The sequence below is a fragment of the Mus musculus genome, chromosome 10 (assembly GCF_000001635.26).
Source record: "Mus musculus strain C57BL/6J chromosome 10, GRCm38.p6 C57BL/6J".
In the NCBI taxonomy this organism is placed as follows: Eukaryota; Metazoa; Chordata; class Mammalia; order Rodentia; family Muridae; genus Mus; species Mus musculus.
In genome coordinates this window covers 70,907,231-70,925,905 of record NC_000076.6, presented here as the reverse complement: position 1 = coordinate 70,925,905, position 18,675 = coordinate 70,907,231, and the positions used below count along the sequence as shown (strand labels likewise).

The 18,675-nt window shown below is 42.6% G+C and overlaps 1 protein-coding gene and 1 long non-coding RNA gene across 4 annotated transcripts in view; one reads left to right on the top strand and one right to left on the bottom strand.

Moving 5' to 3' along the window:
• Bicc1 (BicC family RNA binding protein 1) overlaps positions 1 to 3,076 on the top strand; it is a 236,861-nt gene extending 233,785 nt beyond the window's left edge. For both annotated transcript variants that reach the window (NM_031397.3, NM_001347189.1), the window contains one exon: positions 528 to 3,076. In NM_031397.3, the coding sequence (NP_113574.1) occupies positions 528 to 661 (134 nt within the window). In that variant the 3' untranslated portion in view covers positions 662 to 3,076. The remainder of the gene's footprint in view (positions 1 to 527) is intronic.
• The window catches only part of 4930533K18Rik (RIKEN cDNA 4930533K18 gene), a 65,600-nt gene that overhangs the window by 8,335 nt on the left and 38,590 nt on the right, over positions 1 to 18,675 (bottom strand). The window contains exons 4-6 of one of the 2 annotated variants that reach the window (NR_166096.1): positions 15,139 to 15,377; positions 2,374 to 2,610; positions 683 to 794 (exon numbers count right to left, since the gene is read on the bottom strand). This is a non-coding gene — a long non-coding RNA (RIKEN cDNA 4930533K18 gene). The remainder of the gene's footprint in view (positions 1 to 682; positions 795 to 2,373; positions 2,611 to 15,138; positions 15,378 to 18,675) is intronic. The other variant, NR_166097.1, reaches the window with a different exon arrangement.

The following is an 18,675-nucleotide window of genomic DNA, read 5'->3' as shown; positions in this document are numbered from 1 at the left end:
TGGCTAACTGGCTGCCATTTGGGAAGCACAGGCTTGGTGCGTTGGAGTGATTGTTGGGTGGTGGCTTAATTCTCTCCTGGGCAGCCTTCTGGCATGGGAGTCCCTCTCCAAGCCTGACTTGCTTGCCTTCATGTTTCCTGTGTTTGACATGGAGTGTGTCTGTGTGTGTCTGTATGTGTGTAATTGATCGTCTCATGCTAAAACTATACATGTGCCTCCATGCCTCTGACATTTTGGCCTGCAAAACTGTCTGAGATGGCTAGGGATTTCTGAGCATGACACCTCCCTGGGTTTCACAGCCATAACAAACACCATTTGCCCTGGTTTCCTAGGGGAGCAGTAAGTGCCTCGCACACAGCAGGCTGTGTGATGTTCAGGGATGCTGTCTAGTAACTAGAATGTCTACCTTCTGCCTCCAGTGGGGCTTTCCCCACAAAACCCACTGAGCTCTGATATGTGCTCTCGTGAGGCAGGGCATCTCTCCACTGCTAACAGCCGGCTCTTTCTCTCTTTCTTTCTTTCCCTAGAGCTAAGTAAAAACCGAAGAAAACTTTTTGAACCACCAAACGCATCATGCACCTCCTTCCTGGAAGGCGGAGCCAGTGGGAGGCTGCCTCGCCAGTATCATTCAGACATTGCGAGCGTCAGTGGCCGCTGGTAGCGGTACCTTCTGGACACGCACCTGCTATCTTGCAAAGGTGGACACGATCCGTGGACAGTCTTCACTGCACTCGCCTGCCCTTGGCACTCGGAGTGTCTGGTATCAGGACCAAAGTGTTGATTTCGTACCTGTACTTCATGGCCAAAAAAAAAAAAAAAAAAAAAAAGAGAGAGAGAAAAGACAAGAGAAGTGTCTCATGTTCTCATGTTGCCATAAAAGCACCAAAGGGAGAAATGCTTTTATAAACTGGCAATTGGACAGAATTTGCAAAATGAGGGTAGGGCTTTGTTTCTTTCTATTTACCTATATTACATATGCACTGATTTTTTTTTTCATGGTACCTAAAATGAAGGAGAATTTTGACATCTGGGATGCCAGAAAACTTAGAAGTTATTTTTGTTGGCTTGAACTGTCTTGGTGTTTGGGGATTTGGAAAAAAAAATAATCAAGGTATAATTTTCTGCTTTAAAATGATGAGTGAGGTCTTCCAGCACTTTACACGGTCTAGTTGCCCCTCCTGTGGAATCTGTCTCTCATCTCTGTGTTTCTGGTATTGGTACACTTTTTCCTGGCTCCATCACATGTTTATTTGAAATGGTACTGGACCTTAATTAGTTCCCATGCAGGATTTTCTGTACTGTTGGGAAATGTGGGCCACTTGGCTCTGGACCAAATTCAGTTCATTTATGTCAACATCTTAGGAACCCTTGGCCATGACTGCCGTCTACTGACCAGGCACAAAAGACAAACCAAATGGACTTTGCAAAACTAACTCTTCTCAGTTGGCATAGTTAGCTGCTGTCTGTATTGCTAAATTTCAATGGCTGTCTGAAGGCCAGGGGGCTGGTCTTTTAGTATACTGCGACTAAAGGACATTTATTTATATCAAACTTTTATTTTTAGATATTATAAGCATACAGTAGATAACTGATAAGATTGATATTTTCTAGAGATTTATGGTAGAGATTGAGCTGCATTCATAACTGGAGCCCTAGGTTGTCACTTTATTTAAAAAAAGACAAGCAACCATTTGACGAGACAGCATTGCTGCCATTATGGAGAGAAGAGGCCCTGCTTCCTTACCCAGTAGCTCCGCCCCCTGTGGGTCATGAGACTTTCCCCAAAGTGCCTTTGTCTGCCTGGAGTCAACTTGGATCCATTGGAAACATAGAAAGGGTCCAGGGGACAGCTTATCCAAGAGCTAAATTCTGAAGGGGGAGGAAAAAAAGAAAAAGAAAAAAAAAAGGCTTTCTAAATGGCCAGATTTATTGTTAAAATCTTATACTGTGAAAGTCCAAGAGATTAGCGAACATTATTTCCTGTCTTTGCAGACCATACAAAGGTTTTCGGTCCAATGAAAAAAACCACTCAAGTGCCTTTCTCTCTTCAGAGCTATATTCTTACCAAATGTACACAGGTTTTTTGGGGGGGGTGGGAGGGAACTTTTCCCATAGGGCATGTTGTCAGTTACCTTTAGTGATGTGTTTATGTTAATATGTTAAGGCTTTCTGTGTGAGATAAACCCCTCCCTCCTGTTCTTGGTAGAGAGGAGTTGGAGGATCATGCACACAGCTGGGTGCCTATGCAAATTCGAGGTACGAAATACTTGCCTAGCAGTTTCTTCCCGAGGCTAACTCTGGTCACTAAAGAACTGAAGGGATTTTTACACAGAGAAAAAAATAAAAAGTTTTTGCTTTGAAAACATCGGCTACCTGGAAGAGTAGACGATGACCACGGGCTTGCCACAGCGGTAATAATCTACTTGGCATCAAGCTCAGCCTGACCGCATAAGGATACAGAATTGAATCACTTCCTGTGCGAGCATTGTGTGCTCATGTGCTCAGATGACCGCCCGAGGCTCGTCACATATCCGGTTGACCACCTCAGAGGACTACTCGGTACTCCACTCCACTGAGAGCTCAGTGTGGACTCTGCCATGCATTTATTTGCTAAAGGGAAGAGAGGAACCAAATATTCAATAGTGAGCTGGTGTAGGTTATGTACACAGTGCTTTGATTTCACGCCAAAAGGAAACTGTCCACTCCAACTTGATTAAATAGGGAGGCTAAGGAATAATTAAAAACACTGGAAGGTTTTTCTCCCTTTCTCTTGATGTAGCAAAGGGAATATGGCACCAGGGCCTGCAGAGTTGTTGGTGTTCTTTGCCATGCACGGAATATTTGGATTGTTCGAAGTAATGTTAACTTTTAGCCAACCTGGCTGTTCTCCTGATTGGTCATCTGTAAATATGGAGCAGACCTGGATTGTATGTCTTGGGGAGTCCTTGTCCTTTTTATCACTTTTAAAAAACCCGTGAGATGGGATCAATATTGAAAGTGGGGATTTTTTTTCTAAAGTAATCTTTACATGAGAAATAAATTTATATAATCCCTTTGTATCGCTTTCTACATGGGATATGTGTCTCTTTTCTTTCTTTAAAACTCTTCCCACCTATGCTCCATAGTTGTCTCTGTTTCCAGCAGAGTGTGAATGGGACCTCAGCAGAGTTGAGTCTCTGTCCCCTCCCCTCTCACCATCAACAGGAAGCTGATGGACTTTATTTCAGCCAGTGAATTTGAGAGTAGTAGTGACTAGTCCTTTTCTCGGTCACTGGCCATCGCTATATACAGGAAGAGTAACGCTGGAGTAGGTTTGATGTTCCTCTTGGGTCTTTAGTAGAGACTCAGGCAGGACCACTCAAGTGGGTTCCATGCTCACTTGAGCTGAGTCTGACCCTGGTTTCCTTACAAGACTGTTGATCTGTCCAGTGGATGGTCTATGGTGACATGACCTGAGATTCAAACCAGCCCTCATTCTCAAACTGACATTGGAACTTATTACTATGCCTGAGATGTGGCTAAATATTTAAGCAACCTTAGTCTTTGGCACCCTTACAGTCTCAGGAACATCTCCACGTGAATTGTGTCAACAATTCTTGGTAATTATCTTGAGAACAAGGGTTCCTTGTATGACTGAAACCTTACAAGTAGCTCAGTGAACAAATTGCCACCCATTCATTTTTGATGCATATAGAATTTTTTATATATGCTTTATATGTGACATTCATAATCGGGGCCCAGTAGTGAATGAAACAGAACCCTTGAGCTGTCAAGATGGCTTACTGGGTAAAGGTGCCTGCTACCAAGCCTTGTGACCTGAGTTCAATTCCCTAGCTGACTCCTACAGGTTATCATTTGACTACTATATACAAGTGCTATGGCATGTGCGTTCTTCCCACACTAGATGAGTGGATAGATGGGTAGATGTGTATGCTAAAGAAATAAAAGGGGGGGGGGAGAATGAAACACACCCCCATGTTCTCCGTTAGCTGACATTCTGAATGGAAAAACGGAGCTGATGAGTGTGGTTTAAGTATGAATCACATGACATTGTCTGGAAAGATCAAAACACCTCTTTATTCCAGCTGAAGAAAGTGCCTACAGACCAAAAAGGACTGCAGCTAAGTCCAGCTTGCTAAGCCAGTGAGGTCCCTGGGGCTACTTACAGGAACACGGGTGATTCAAGGACAGCTTCATCACTAGTGAGCACCGCCCACAGCACAGCTAGATCATGGGCAGCTACTCCGATGAACAGGTCTCAGTCCCAGACAGCGTTTATCTCTTGTGTGCTTTAGCTGCCCTAAGTCACTGGACAGCAGAGCAGAATGGAATGGTGGCTGGCGTCTCGGTTTGAGGGTCTCTCCACTCCCCATCAGGGTGAGAGTGTCAAGGACCCCATTACCATAGAGATCAGCTGTCAACTATGCAGCTTTCCTGCTTTTGCCACATCTTCTGTGGGACATCATAGCCAGTCTGCTTTATGATGGATGATGGCTTTGTCACACCAGAGCAAACACTTATACAACACTGTGGAACATGTCTACCTTTGTACAGGAGCCTCTGGAAGTGCTCTGGGGGAGAGCTTTCTGGAGCTGTCTAGAAGTAAAGTTCTTAATAAAACTGTTGAGGGTGTCCATTGCTTCAGAACAGACCCATGCCAATGATTTGTTCACAATTCCCCTCCCCCTCTTTCCAGTTGTGCAGTTTTAATTATATTCACAAAAGGAGGGTGTGACTGATGGGCTGTGGTACCCCTCAGAGTTATGCTGGGACAATGCTAGGGACCTCAGTTTTCTCAGAGTTTTCTATGATGTCCATGCTCAAGGTTACGTCATGGTGTATGGAAGTCAAGTGACTTTGCTATCAGGGTGGATGCTCAAGGCATGCTGTGATACTTGGGACTTAATTCCAGACGTGTAGATGGTAGACAGTGGGCTATTCAGATCTCTCTAGATGAAACTGTCCTCTGAGAAATTTATCCAGACTTGGAGTGCGTATTACGTACATACATGTTGATGTGTTGGAATGCATTTAACCTAATAAGATGGTATTTATGCAATGTGTCGGCTGATTTTAGGCCTCTATTCTCCTACCAACCTGCTCCAGGTAAACCAGCTTCAGGGAACCTAGCCACGAGGTAAAGACACTGGGTGGTAAGTCTGAGAAGGATGAAGTTCGATGTTATCTCTAGAGCATGAGAACTCTCCCTACTGGAGAGACCTCATGTGTAAAGCTGAAGTACTTATCTTTGTGGTGTTACTGATGGGACAAAGGGAACTGTCTAGGCACAGGGCATATAGCAAATATCAAGTCCACAGTAGCTCGCTGTTGTTATTAAGTAGTCTTTCTTTTTATTAAATGCATGTTTCTTTCCCTTCATGGAAAGCGAAACTCAGTCAAGTACTGTGAGGGTTAACTTTATCTGCCTCATTGGATAAAGAAACACTCAGAGCATTGGTGAGACACACCGTCCAGTGAATCTCTCGGGGCACTTTCAGAGAAGACAAACTGAGGCAAGAAGACCCGCTCTGACTTTAAATGGTGCCACCCTGTGAGTTGGAAGCCCAAGGTGAATTAAGCTAAAAGCCAGGAGAGGGTGTTCGCCCCTTTCCCTGCTTCCTGGTCCACTGAGCTATGAGCAAGCTGCCAAGTGCCTTCACCCACATCCAAGGTTGTCATGCTTTCCTGCCATCCTGGACTGTATCTCTTCAAACCATGAGCCTGCTTGGAACCCTCTCTTCTCTCAGTTGCCTCTGGTTGGATAGTTACAGAAATGAGAAACAGTATCTGCTGTTAGCATTTTTTCTAGGCTCTGCACAACAGTTTCCTAGCAACAGCCAGGTAGGAGCCTAGCTTGCTATAAAAGGATTGTTTGGCCTCCTCATCCCTCTCTCTCTTTCTTCTTCTCTCCATACCTCCCTCTTCCTCTCCCTCCCCCTCCCTCTCCCTCCTTCCCTCCCTCCCTTCTCTCTACATGCGTTCCCAGCCAACCTCTTCTCTCCTTTCTCCCCCCTCTCTGTCCCTCTCTTTCTCTGCCTCTCCTTCCTTCTCCCCTCCCTTTCCCATGCCCTGAATAAACTTCATTTTATACCAGACCCGTCTATGGCTGGTACCAGGGTGGGGGTGAGGATATGCCTCATCACAGACCCAGTAAGGCACCCCACTACCACCAACACCAACACCACATCATGCCACTGCATTACAAAACATATTTCCCACTTCCTGGGGTGAGTCTGGGGCATGATGCTGTATTGAAATGATGTCGTCGTTGTACCAGGATCCTGGAGTTAGATCCATCCATCTGAGTCACCAGTGGGTTCGTGACTAGCTTTCCAGGCACTGGCTATATCTCATTCTCTGACTGTCACATTCTTATTCCTCCTCCTTCCTGTCTGCTGACCGTTTCTGTCACTCACTCTATCCAGCTCAGCTCATCGCTGATTTTCTTCGGCCGGGTAAATGAGCCTTGTTTTTAGGAGGAGCCGTTAGCATGGACTTGGGCTAATTTTAGTTGTTTCTCACTTTAAAAAGCAAACAGGGTCTGGTCATATTTGACCCATAGTCAGGCCATGTCAAAGACACTTCATCAAGGGACTGTGTTCTCGCTGCTGTCTGCAATGCACAGGCTCCTTCTGAAAAGAGGGAGGCTGATGGAGGCTGGCATTCCTGCTTGGGTTAGCTGTGAATTTGGCTTGGAATAGATTTGGGGGAACAGGGAGCCCGAGCCTGACTTTGGAAGGAGAATCTGTGTGGGAATAAGAACCTCAAGGGAAAAGCCACAGCAGCTACACATTTCAGACTGGGGGATTCCAAAAGCACAGAGACGAGAACTCAGTTACCAGGTGTGTACGGCCCTTTGTTAACGAGCAGTAAGTGGTTCTAACTTGTCCTCTGTGTGCTGTCATCCCTTTCAGTGGCCCTGGGACTCAGACTTTAGCAGAACATCTAAGAAACTACCTATGTGCAGGCAAAAGCACAGTTGTGTCTTGGTTCAAGCTACTGATGCAGGCAGATTCAGAGTCCCTGTGAAAATGGTTTTTTGTTATTGTTTTTCCATTTGAAGATCTTGTGTGTGTGTGTGTGTGTGTGTGTGTGTGTGTGTGTGTGTGTGTGTGTGTTGGCATGGCTTCACAACTTTCCTCCCTGCTTGAGTCTGTGCCCTAACAACAACTACATGAAGTCACATCCTCCATGTAAATTCTTCCTGTGGCTTGAAAATTAACCACTGGGGGAGGGTATAGGGGGGTTTGGGGATAGCACTAGAAATGTAAAGGAAGAAAATATCTAATAAAAAAAACCCTATGCTATTAGGTAACTTTGCATTTAAGCTTCCAGTTAGACATTTGTGAGTTATATTAGGAATTGTGTTAATAATTAAATAAGGCCTATGGGGTATTGCAAACTTTACATTTCTTATAGCTTCTTCTTTTTAATTTTTTACTGTACCTTTATACATAATAAACATTTTGGCTAAATGTATTTGTTTTAAGGACATAAAAGTTAGACCATAGTATAAACATTCTTCCGAAACACATAGATTAACTTAATTGTTCTTAGGATGGAGCTATGTATTTCTGGCTTCCTGTCAGTCACTGGTTTACAGTGCTGCATAGTGCTGTTACCTAGATGTACCACAATCTATTTACCCTTCTTCTATAAATATTTTTCCTAATGTGAGCAATGTTTAAAAAAAAAAGAAAAGAAAGGAAAAGAAAAGAAAAGAAAAGAAAAGAAAATTAACCAGTAAGCACAGTGCAGAGCAACAGGGACCCTTCCCACACACCTGTGCCACATTCCTAACTAGGGAGGGGACATTCTATTCTGCTACTTGGTGTATACTTTAAAATGTTTTTAAACATACATGAAACCACCTTCTAGAAAACTAAAAATAAGGCAGGAGAGGTTAAGGGAAGGGAAGCTTAGCCCGTGTCACACAATAGACCTGGACACTGTCATTTATAATGAGAATCTCTGACTTTAAAATATATATACATCCTAGAACTCAGAAAATTAAATACCAGACATATCACCCCTTCAATAACTGCCCACATGAGCACAGTTCTCAAATGACCAGAGAATATGAAAAATAATGTTCAGTACCCCTGGCTGTCAGGGAAATACAAATGCATCTAGCTCTAGTCAGAATGACTATCCTCACCCAGCCCTCAGCCCCCAAAGAATGATAAATGCTGAAGAGGGCTTGGGCAAGAGAACCTTATTCACTGCTAGGAGACGTGTAAAGAAGTATAGCCACTTGGCAATCGGTATAGAGGTTATCGTGTGATAGAATTACCATGTGGTAGAACTCTACCCCTCCTGGGTCTATATACCCCCAGGAATATGGCCATCACAGAGATATTTGCACAAACAGTTTTGTGGCTTGCTCACTATAGCCAGGATACAGAACCAGCCTAGATGCCTGCCAACCAATAAATGGATAGAATACGGCATAGATACACCACGGAGTTTCACTCCACCATAAAAAGAATACTGAAATGATGTTATTTGCAGGAAACACGGGTGGAACTCGAGATCCTCATGTTCATGAGTAAGCTAGACTCAAATATCACATTCTCTCCTATGTGGAGTCTAGATTTTAAATATACACACATGTGTGAGTGTCAGCCAAAGGAAATCAGAAGGGTCCATTTGGTGGAGAGAAAGATTTAATGGGAAGGAAGAGGTACATAAGAGGGTGTTAGTGTAAAAGGTCGAAGAATAGATTTCTTGGTGCAGAGCCTGGATTGTAAAAAGCATAAAAAACACGAGGGGGCAGGGCGGAGAGGAGAAGCTCGGCGGAGAGAGGATAGGATATGCTGACCGGGTGAGTGCGAGCAGAGTACAGTGAGATCCAGCCCTGAAGAGATCATGAAAACCCATTTTATATTTGATTTTAAAAATATCAGTGGGGCTGGAGAGATGGCTCCATGTTTAAGAGCACTTCCGGCTCAGTTCAGTTCCCAGCACCCACAGTCAGGTGACTCGCAACGTCCCATCAGTCCAGCTTCACAGGATCTGATGCCCTCTTCTGGCCTCCATCGGTACTGCACTTATGTGCACAAACATGCCAGTAAATTTAAAATAATAATAATATCTTAATAACATTAGTAAAAAATAAAGTTAGAAGTCCTAGAACCTAGAATTGAGTTAGAAGGGAGTGTTAAGGATGGGAAACATCTTTTATGTCTATATAAATTGCTGAGAATAAATGCAAGCTTTTGGGAGGATCCATATAGCACGGAGGACAAAGTAAAAACTGGAGTCAATTCCCAACAACCAGATGAAGGCTCACAGCCATCTGTACAGCTACAGTGTACTCATATACATAGAAATAAAATAAATAAATCTCTAAAAACTGGAGCCGTGATTTTCGGCGCACATTTCTTCCACAGCCCTGGCTAATCAAGAGACAAGTCAGTCCACTCTTCAGAACATAACTTTCTGTATTGGTCACATGGATTGGGTGTGGTCTTTTCAGGTATAAAGTTCTGATTCTGCCAGCTTGTTGATAATGATGAAGGAGTAGGTTTCTGATATAGTGTCTAGTCTGCCAGGGTTTCCCAAACCACGTGTGGTCAAAGCCATATTTGTCTAATAGACAAACGGGTGTGAAGGACAGAGGAAAAGCCCGGTGTTGTTTACAGTCATTATCAGTTTCTAAATATTTGCTCCCACTTTTCCTGTCTGCCTCAGTGCAGATACATACGGCTCTTGAACTCGCCCCTCTTAGAGGACTGTTGAGTTATAAGAAGACGCTTTAACTGTATTCAGAAAGTGTCTGTGGAGTTATCAGGTGTAACTGCACATTGAATGGGATGCACCAGCACAGAGAGAATGGGGCATACTTTCAACTGTCTGTGCCTTAGGGGGCTGGAGAAAGTTCCTGGACACTCAGCTGAGCAGGGCCCAAGAGACTAACGTGAGCATGCTTCTCTTCTGATGCCTGTGTTTGCAGCCTGTGCCTGTTCCAGTAGCCCCCACTGTTGGTTTCCGTGCTACACACACTCCCACCTCCTGCTCCTACCACACACACACACACACACACACACACACACACACACACGACAGAGGGAAAACAGCATTTTTAACCACTTGGATGAGAGTTTACTTGACACTCTAGAGGCAGAAGATATCTGCTTTGACGTCCTTGATGGTGATCTGTAGGGTCAAAGGCAGAGGCACCCCATCTTAGCATTTTGGAAATGACCTGGTACCACCTATACTCTAGCATGGATTAGCACAGACCACATAGCCTGGAGCCATTCTGAATTCATGGATGTTGGAGCTTCACCTCTATGAGATACGCTGGAAAAAATTGACTTGAATATTCCACCGACGCAGAAGCGTCATCCAGATACCCACAGCGGAAGGTGATAAAGATGTATCCACTGATGGCAGGAAGGAACTGCAAACTGCAAACCGCAAACTGTCACTCCACCTCTGCCCAGAGAAACAAGCTGACAGCTGTGTTCAGAGAGAGTCCAAACTGGCACCTGTTGGGCCTGAGAAGAACCAGGTGCAGAGTGGGTCCTCTCTGTGGTGTGGTGGGCTGTACCAGCCAGCTATGAGCGGCTTGTAGGTTCTGAGGACTCTAGCTCACACAGAACGGGAGGGTACCAAGGGAAACACAGTTAAAGGAAATGGAAATGGGGGGTGGGCATATGCACCCCAGCAAAGCCACAGCCTAGCATATAAGATTGAAATCTCTGTGCAGGTGAACAGCCTGGAATGACTCGATGTCAAGTTCCACCAGCTGGCTACACAGGAAGATACTGTTGTAGCGACGAAGGGACTCCTGAAAACACATGGTGCCCGCAAAGGCTTCTGAGTGCTATTTAGGCCACTTCTGGGTTCTCCCTTGTGTTGGGGATGGGAGGGGGTTGGGAGCAATGGGGATGGTGCAAGAGAAATGCCCTTCCGATAAGAGAATGAAATGGGAAGACTATGTATATGTGAGTGTGCATGTGTGTGGGTGCATATATATGTCAAATATGTATGGTGAGCAGAGGCTGTATGCAAAATGCCCCTTTAAAAATAACTCAGAGTAGTTGACTCTGTTGGTCTCCCTGTGGACTTCTTATCTCTTTTAACAACCTGGACTCCTAGGGCTCTCCGAGTCTGAACCACCAACCAAAGAACATACACAAGCTGGGCCTAAGCCTTCCCACTCATTTGTAGCAGATGTGCAGCTTGACTTTCATGTGGTTAGTGAAGGCTATCCGAAAATTGTTGCCTGTACATGGAATGTGCTCTACTAGCTGGGCTATCTTGTCTGGCCTCAGTGGGAGAGGAAGTGCCTAGCCTCATAGAGACTTGAAGAGCCAGGGGTGAGGGTGCGGGGTAGGAGGATACCCAGGGAGAAGGGGCAAAGGATTGTGGGAGGGGGTGACCAGGAAGGGGGCAGTGAGCAGGATGTAAAGTGAATAAGTAAGAGAATAATAAAAGTTAAAAAAAAAAAAAAGACTCAAAGCCTGTAGCCCATGAATTGAGCCCTGCCCAACTGCAGTGTGTGTAGAGAAAGCCTGCACTAGCCTCATGCCTTTCCCTCAGCCCAGGTCCGCTTACTAATCACAGAGATTATAGAAGTGGGTGTCTGAAACTGAATGCTATCTATCATCTGTAGAGTATCTGTCCATCAAATCAAATTATATCATTTATTTATCTGTGCTTTTTCCTATGTAGAGACAGTTGGAAGTTAGCAAGGAAAAGAATAGAAATTCTCAGGGTCAGAGAACTGGGACAACAGGACAGAGACAGACTCAAGCTACCTTGGCATTTGCTCCATAATCTCCACAACTTAGAGGGGGAAATCTCTCCTTAATGGAGTAAGACAAGTAAGACAACCAGTCAAGAGTCTCTGCCAATGGTAAGACAGAGGGAGGGAGGGAGGGAGAGAGGGAGGGAGGGAGGGAGGGAGGGAGGGAGGGAGGGAGAGAGAGAGAGAGAGAGAGAGAGAGAGAGAGAGAGAGAGAGAGAATACTATGGTGCTCACTTAAAATCAAAATCAAATTCAATTGTATACTGACATTCCAAAACCACACATCTTCAAGACAAAGATACCTTCTAAGAAGGCCACTCTATAAAAGTCACAGAAAGAGCTGATTCACCAGCTATATCCTATGTTCTCAGTGTAGGGATATGGGGAATGTGAGCAAACATGATGCCCCAAAAGAAAACTCCCCAATGACCAATTCTCAATAAATTAAAATTGGTAAAATTCCTAAGAAATAATTTAATAGCTAGATGAAATCCAAGATAATCAAATTAATTTAGGACAGAGTGAAAGATGACAGAGGCAGATTCTGGAATAGAAACATCTTCAAACTTACAAACTTAGTACTCAAAAAAAATATATAGCTACCAGAGACATAGTGAATTCCAGAATGCTTGGACTATGTGCAAAGATACTATGTCAAAGGAAAAAACTTTAAAACCTTTATAATTTTGGAAAAGATGTAACTATCAATATACAAGAAGCCTTTAAGACCTAAATAGATCTAGAAGGGAAGAATAGAATAAATAGGGATGATATCTTCATCAGTAGCATAGTATTACCAAACTATCCAAAAAATACAAGGCATATAACATTTAAATTTGACAGAGAAAAGTTCCAATTTTCCTTTAAGGGCAAACATATTAGACTAATAACAGAGTCGTCAGCAGAAACCCTGAAGCTCTGGAGGAAGTGGAATGAAATGTTCAAAGTCCTAAAAGAAAATTGCTAGTCAAGGTTATTATAACCAGGTAAACAATCCCTCATAGATGAAGGAGGCATAAGACCTTAAAAAGGAAGCCAAATCTGAGGGAATTCCTGACTACCAGAGCAGCTTTACAAAAGGTGATGAAGGAAGTCTCACAACCCGAAATGAGATAAAGATAATGATTATCTTAAAGATACAGTCCAAATGAATGGATTAAAAAGAAAGAAAGAAAGAAAGAAAGAAAGAAAGAAAGAAAGAAAGAAAGAAAGAAAGAAAGGAAGGAAGGAAGGAAGGAAGGAAGGAAGGAAGAAAGAAAAAATAAATAAAGAAAGAAAGAGAGAGAGAGAAAGAAAGAGAGAGAGAAAGAAAGAGAGAGAGAGAGAAAGAAAGAGAGGAAGAAAGAAACAATCAAGATCCAACAGCACACTGCCTGTAAGAAACTCACTTCACTAGTAAAGATGCACACAGTGAAAAGATGGACAACAGGTGAATGGAAACCTGAGTGATCATACACACACAGTAACAGAAGCCTTTAAAGATCATTAGAAGATAATCACAAACCCATATGCACGTGATATCAACACAGTGCCCAACTACAAAACAGATGCTATTAGGATTAAAGGGGGACATCTACTCCTGTACAATCATAGTAGGATATAATAGCCTATTTTCATCAATAGAAAGCTAATCCACAGCTCTAAAATTACAGTATTTCCAATAGCATGTGAAATTGTCTCTGAAATAGACCATGTAGTAGCCACCCCCCACACACACACAAATCTTTTTAAAAATTGGGGAGAAAAGCCATACCTGCTTATTTTCTAATCACAATAAAATAAAGCTAAAGATTAATAAAGAAATCCTAGGAATTATATAAATGTTTGCAGATTTAATCATAATACACATATATACATACACACATCTGTATACATAATATACATACACACATCTGTATACATCTGTGAAGGTACACATGGAAGCAAGAAGAGGACATCAGATCACCTGGAGCTAGAGTTACAGGCAGTTGTGAGTTACCTGATGTGGGTGCTGGAAACCAACCTCTGGTCCCCTCAAAGAGTAGCAAGCACTTGCAACTTCTGAGCCATCTCTCCAGCCCCCAGTGATACACTTTCCACTAAATTTTGTTCACTGAAGTTATACAAGGGATAAGAAGGATTTTTTAAAGGGAAATTTTTCGAGCATAAAATAGAAAAACGTGTAGGGTTTGGCAAAAAGAGAGAAACTTAAAGCAATGAGTGTCTACAATGTAAAAAATGGTATACGATAAATAACCCAAAGACACATCTCTGCCATTTGTGGTGGTGTACACTGGTAGGATTTGCTCAAAGAGGCAGAGGCAGGAAGATCACAAGTTTGAGGTCATCTTAAAGATATATCTCAAAATCTTAGATAAACACCAACAAAACATATTCCAAGCAAATATAATGAAAGAAACAACAAAGACCAGGCTGGAGAGATGGCTCAGCAGTTAAGAGCACTGACTGCTCTTCCAGAGGTCCTGAGTTCAATTCCCAGCAACCAACATGGTGGCTCACAACCATCTGTAATGGGATCTGATGCCCTCTTCTGGTGTGATTGAAGACAGTGGCAGTGTACTCATATATATATATATATATATATATATATATATATATATATATATATATAATGAATAAATAATAACAAAGACTAGACAGAGAGTAAACAGATAAGGACTGAGCAATCAATGTGAAATACCAGTGAAAGGCCAACAAATCTTTATCAAGATCAACAAATAAGTGTATCAACCAAGAAATAAAAGATTACACATGATAAATGGAAGTGATAAACATTATAACCAATATAATAAATATAAAGGGCCCTTGAAATTATAAAAATACATATACTAACAAATGGGAAAAATAAAAGAAATGAATCAATTTCTTCCCTCATGTCCTATGGACTCTGAAGATGTGAACATTCTGAATAGACTAATAAGAAATGATATTGAATCAGTAGTTGTTGAATCAGTAGTCAAAGAAAAGCTTAGGACAAGATGGCTGAGTTTTACCAAACTTTTAACGAATACTTAGTGCCCATTTTTCCTACATTAATCCTTAGGCTTGAACAGAGAAAACTCTTCTAAGCTCATGTCAGGTGACCAATGTTGTCTTGTTACCAAAACCTGGCAAAAACACAACAGAAACAGAAAATGAACACACACACACACACACACACACACACACACACACACACACACACACCAATATCCCTTGTAAACATACATGCCAAAATTCTCAAAAAAATACTGGGCAAATGGAGTTGGTAATGCATCAAAAAGATCATGCATTCTGAACAAATTCTTTTCAGCCCAGAGATGAAAGGAGGGCTCATCACCCACAAATCAGTCGATGTAAAGATTCACATGAACAGAAGGAAGGATAAAAATCAGAGTCACCTCAGGTGTTGAAAAAAGCACTTGGTGAAATTCAGCTCTTCATCCTGGAGAAGAACCCTGGACCATAGTAGTTACAGAAGCCTCACTAGAACGGAGGAGGTGTGTGGCAAACCCACAGCCAGCAGCAGCACAGTGGCCAGAAAGCACAGTAAGAGGTGCTATAAGATGCAAAAGTGTGTTTTCTACCATGGATCCTGTTCCATGTAGCACCAGTGGGGTTAGTCAGAGCAGGGAGGCAGCTGTGGGAGAAGAAAAAATGGCATGTAAATAGGAAGTCATGTTAACCCCATTCATAGGTTATATGATTCTGCATATAAAAAGAAATTCAAAGACCCACCTTACCAAAGTCTGTTTGAACTAATACATGAATTTGGTAAAGTAGCAAGAGGCAAAAATCAACATAAAAACATTAGCTTTTCTATACCAGTAATGAATCAGCTGGGAAAGGAATTCTAGAAAGCAGTTCTAGTCCTAATAGCTTTAAAGGGGGAGGGGGGGACTAGAAAAGCTTGACTGGGGACTGGAGAGATGGCTCAGCAGTTAAGAGCCCTGCTCTTCCAGAGGTCCCGAGTTCAGTTCCCAGCAACCACATGGTGGCTTACAACTGTCTATAATGGGATCCAATGCCTTCTTCTGGTGTGTCTGAAGACAGCGACAGTGTACTCACATTAAATAAATAAATCTTTAAAAAGAAAAAGGAAAACTTGACTGAGGAAGCGAAGGCTTTGATGATGAGAAATGTTAACAGAAACTGAGCACACAAAATGAAAATGCTGTCCTTGTTCCTAGCAGAACACTGGTGAACCTTTCCATACTACTCAAAGCAATATATAAAGTCAACACAACCTCCATCAAGACACCATGTATATATAGTCTTTGCCTATCTAGGAAAAAAAAAGTTTAAAATCCATATAATAGCAAGGCATATCCCAAATTGCCAAGTTAATCTTCATCTGAAAGACCAAAGATGGATGCATTTCAATACCTGAGTCTATAGCCTATTATTGAGTTGTAGTGACCAGAAGATAGTAACAGACCAATGGGACAAAATAGACATGTCAGAAAAATCCCCATGTATCTATGGCCAGCTGATTCTCACCAACATCATACAGACGTTGGAGAAATGAGAGCCCCTTCAGTAACGGAGGCTGGGAGGCTGGGTATCTACATGCAGGAGAGTAAAACTCAAAATGGACCTAAAACCAGTATTCTGAAACTACTAGAAGAAAATATGGAAGAGACAATTCTAGGACCCCAAAGGCACAGGAAGCAAAAGCAAATATCGATGGCTGAGATCAACATCCCATGAAAAGCTTTCAAAAACAGCACAGGCAGCTATCATGGTTAGGATTTTACTGCTGTAAACAGACACTGTGACCAAGGTAATTCTTATAAGGACAACATTTAATTGGGTCTGGCTTACAGGTTCAGAGATTCAGTCCATTATCACCAAGATGGGAGCAGGGCAGCATTCAGGCAGGCATGGTGCAGGAGGAGCTGAGAGTTCTACATCTTTATCTGAAGGCTGCTAGCAGAATACTCACTTCCAGACAGCTAGGATGAGAGTCTTATAGACCACACCCACAGTGACACACCTACTCTAACAGGGCCACACCTCCTAATAGTGCCACTCCCTGGCCTGAGCATATACAAACCATCACAGAAGCCATCAACAGAGATGACTTCAAAACAGCAGAAAAATGTTTTCTGACTAGTCATCTGACAAAGGGTTAATGTCGAAAATATATTAGCAACTCAAGAAACTTAGCAACATGAAAACTAATAACCGACTAACAATGGACAAATTATCTGAAAGACACCTGTCAAAAGAAGAAATACAAATTCACAGATATATGGAAAATAGTATCATTCACTGTCAGGCTACACAAATCAGAGTTGCAGTGAGGTAGTTTCTTTTTCCCTTCAGAGTATAGTGTAGAGAACAATAAAATTATGTTGTCAAGAATACAAAGACAAAAGAAGTCTTATACACTATTAGCAGGAGGGTAAATTGTAATTACGTAGAAGCGTATGGGCTCGAAAAGAAAGACCGACTCTACCAGATGATCCACTTTCCTTCTTCTGCTTATGTGAGAGGATGGCAAAGAGAATCCTACATATCATAGCAAATACGCTTCTATTGATGACTAAGTTACTCTGCAACAAATGAATAGATTATAACGATTACTAAAGGAAAAGGCAGCATGGGAGGAAACGTGTCTGGATTTGGCCAGAGTGACACACAGTCTGCAAAAGGAAATGGCACAGGAATCTGCTTACTATGTACAACGAATGTGTGTTAATGAAAATTCCCAATCTGCTTTTGTCAGTCCTTTGTATGGTACCGGGTAACGGATGACTGTTGAGTCACCATAACGGCATCTTCTGTGAAAAACTGATCATCTTTGGCTTCAGTGATGCCTGTATAAGGCACATATCGTAACCTGCCATGTGGTTAGTTCTTAGTGGAAGGGAGCCGTGATCATAAGGGTCTATTGAGTTGGTTTTCACATACTTTGGGCACTTCCTGATGCGGCATTCCAGGCATGTGGATCTGCAACTCCAGTCCAGGATTGTTCTCTGCAAGGATGGTACTAAATTTGGTATCCACTTATCTGGTCCTTTCGGGACCGACTTGATATGGGCCTAGGCTTTTCTTCTGCTTCTGTAACCAACCATTGCCATCCTTAATTGCTTTTCATTAGTATGTGATGCTACTACATGTGTGACTTAACAAAGAGAGCTAAAATGTCATGTCATGTTCCAGCCAGAATGGAAGCTTAGTGTCTTGTGGACACACAGCAAAGAAGAATCCTACAGAAGGAGCCACATAGATTCAAGCCACACTGGATCTGGCTAGAGTTACCAAAGAAAGTAAGTGGCTATTGATTGACTTGGGTAGAGTAAAGACCCCTCCCAGCCCACCCTTTTGAAGGCACAATGGTGCTGAGCAGGGCTCTGTGGCCACTCTAGTGGCAAGGCTAGATAGATGTAGCATACATATAATAGATTTTCTCATACTATCCTGCTGTATGAACTCTGTTTCTATAGAATGCTTTTACTCCTCTGGGAAAAATGCCTCCACCTGCCCAAGATGTTCCTGTCTCCTCCTCAACAACGAAGCTTAGTATGTTCAAGGATTTTAAGGAAACAACCCCATCCAGTCTGAGGATCTCCTGTCTCCTGAGCACGTCTGGTGGTAGTAATAAGAAATCCTCTATATGTTTTTCATTGTTTGTCTGTCCTTGTTTTGAACTTGAAGCTACCCTAAGAAAAGTGCCACCTATGCCAGTAAAGGGCACTTTTGTGCAGGGTGACACATCAAGTCCCCTAGTGCCGTGGAATCCCAAGTTTGACCACAATTCCTTGGCTCCAGTAAACTGGTACTTTGCAATAGATGGGTTTACTTCAGCCATGGGAACTCCTAAGTTGGAAGTTAAAAATCAGCTTTTGGGCATTTGTGGTCCGAGCTGGACCTCTTACTCAAAGGAAGATTATCAAGGTTCTATGGGAAATCTCCTTAGGAATGGGGCAGAA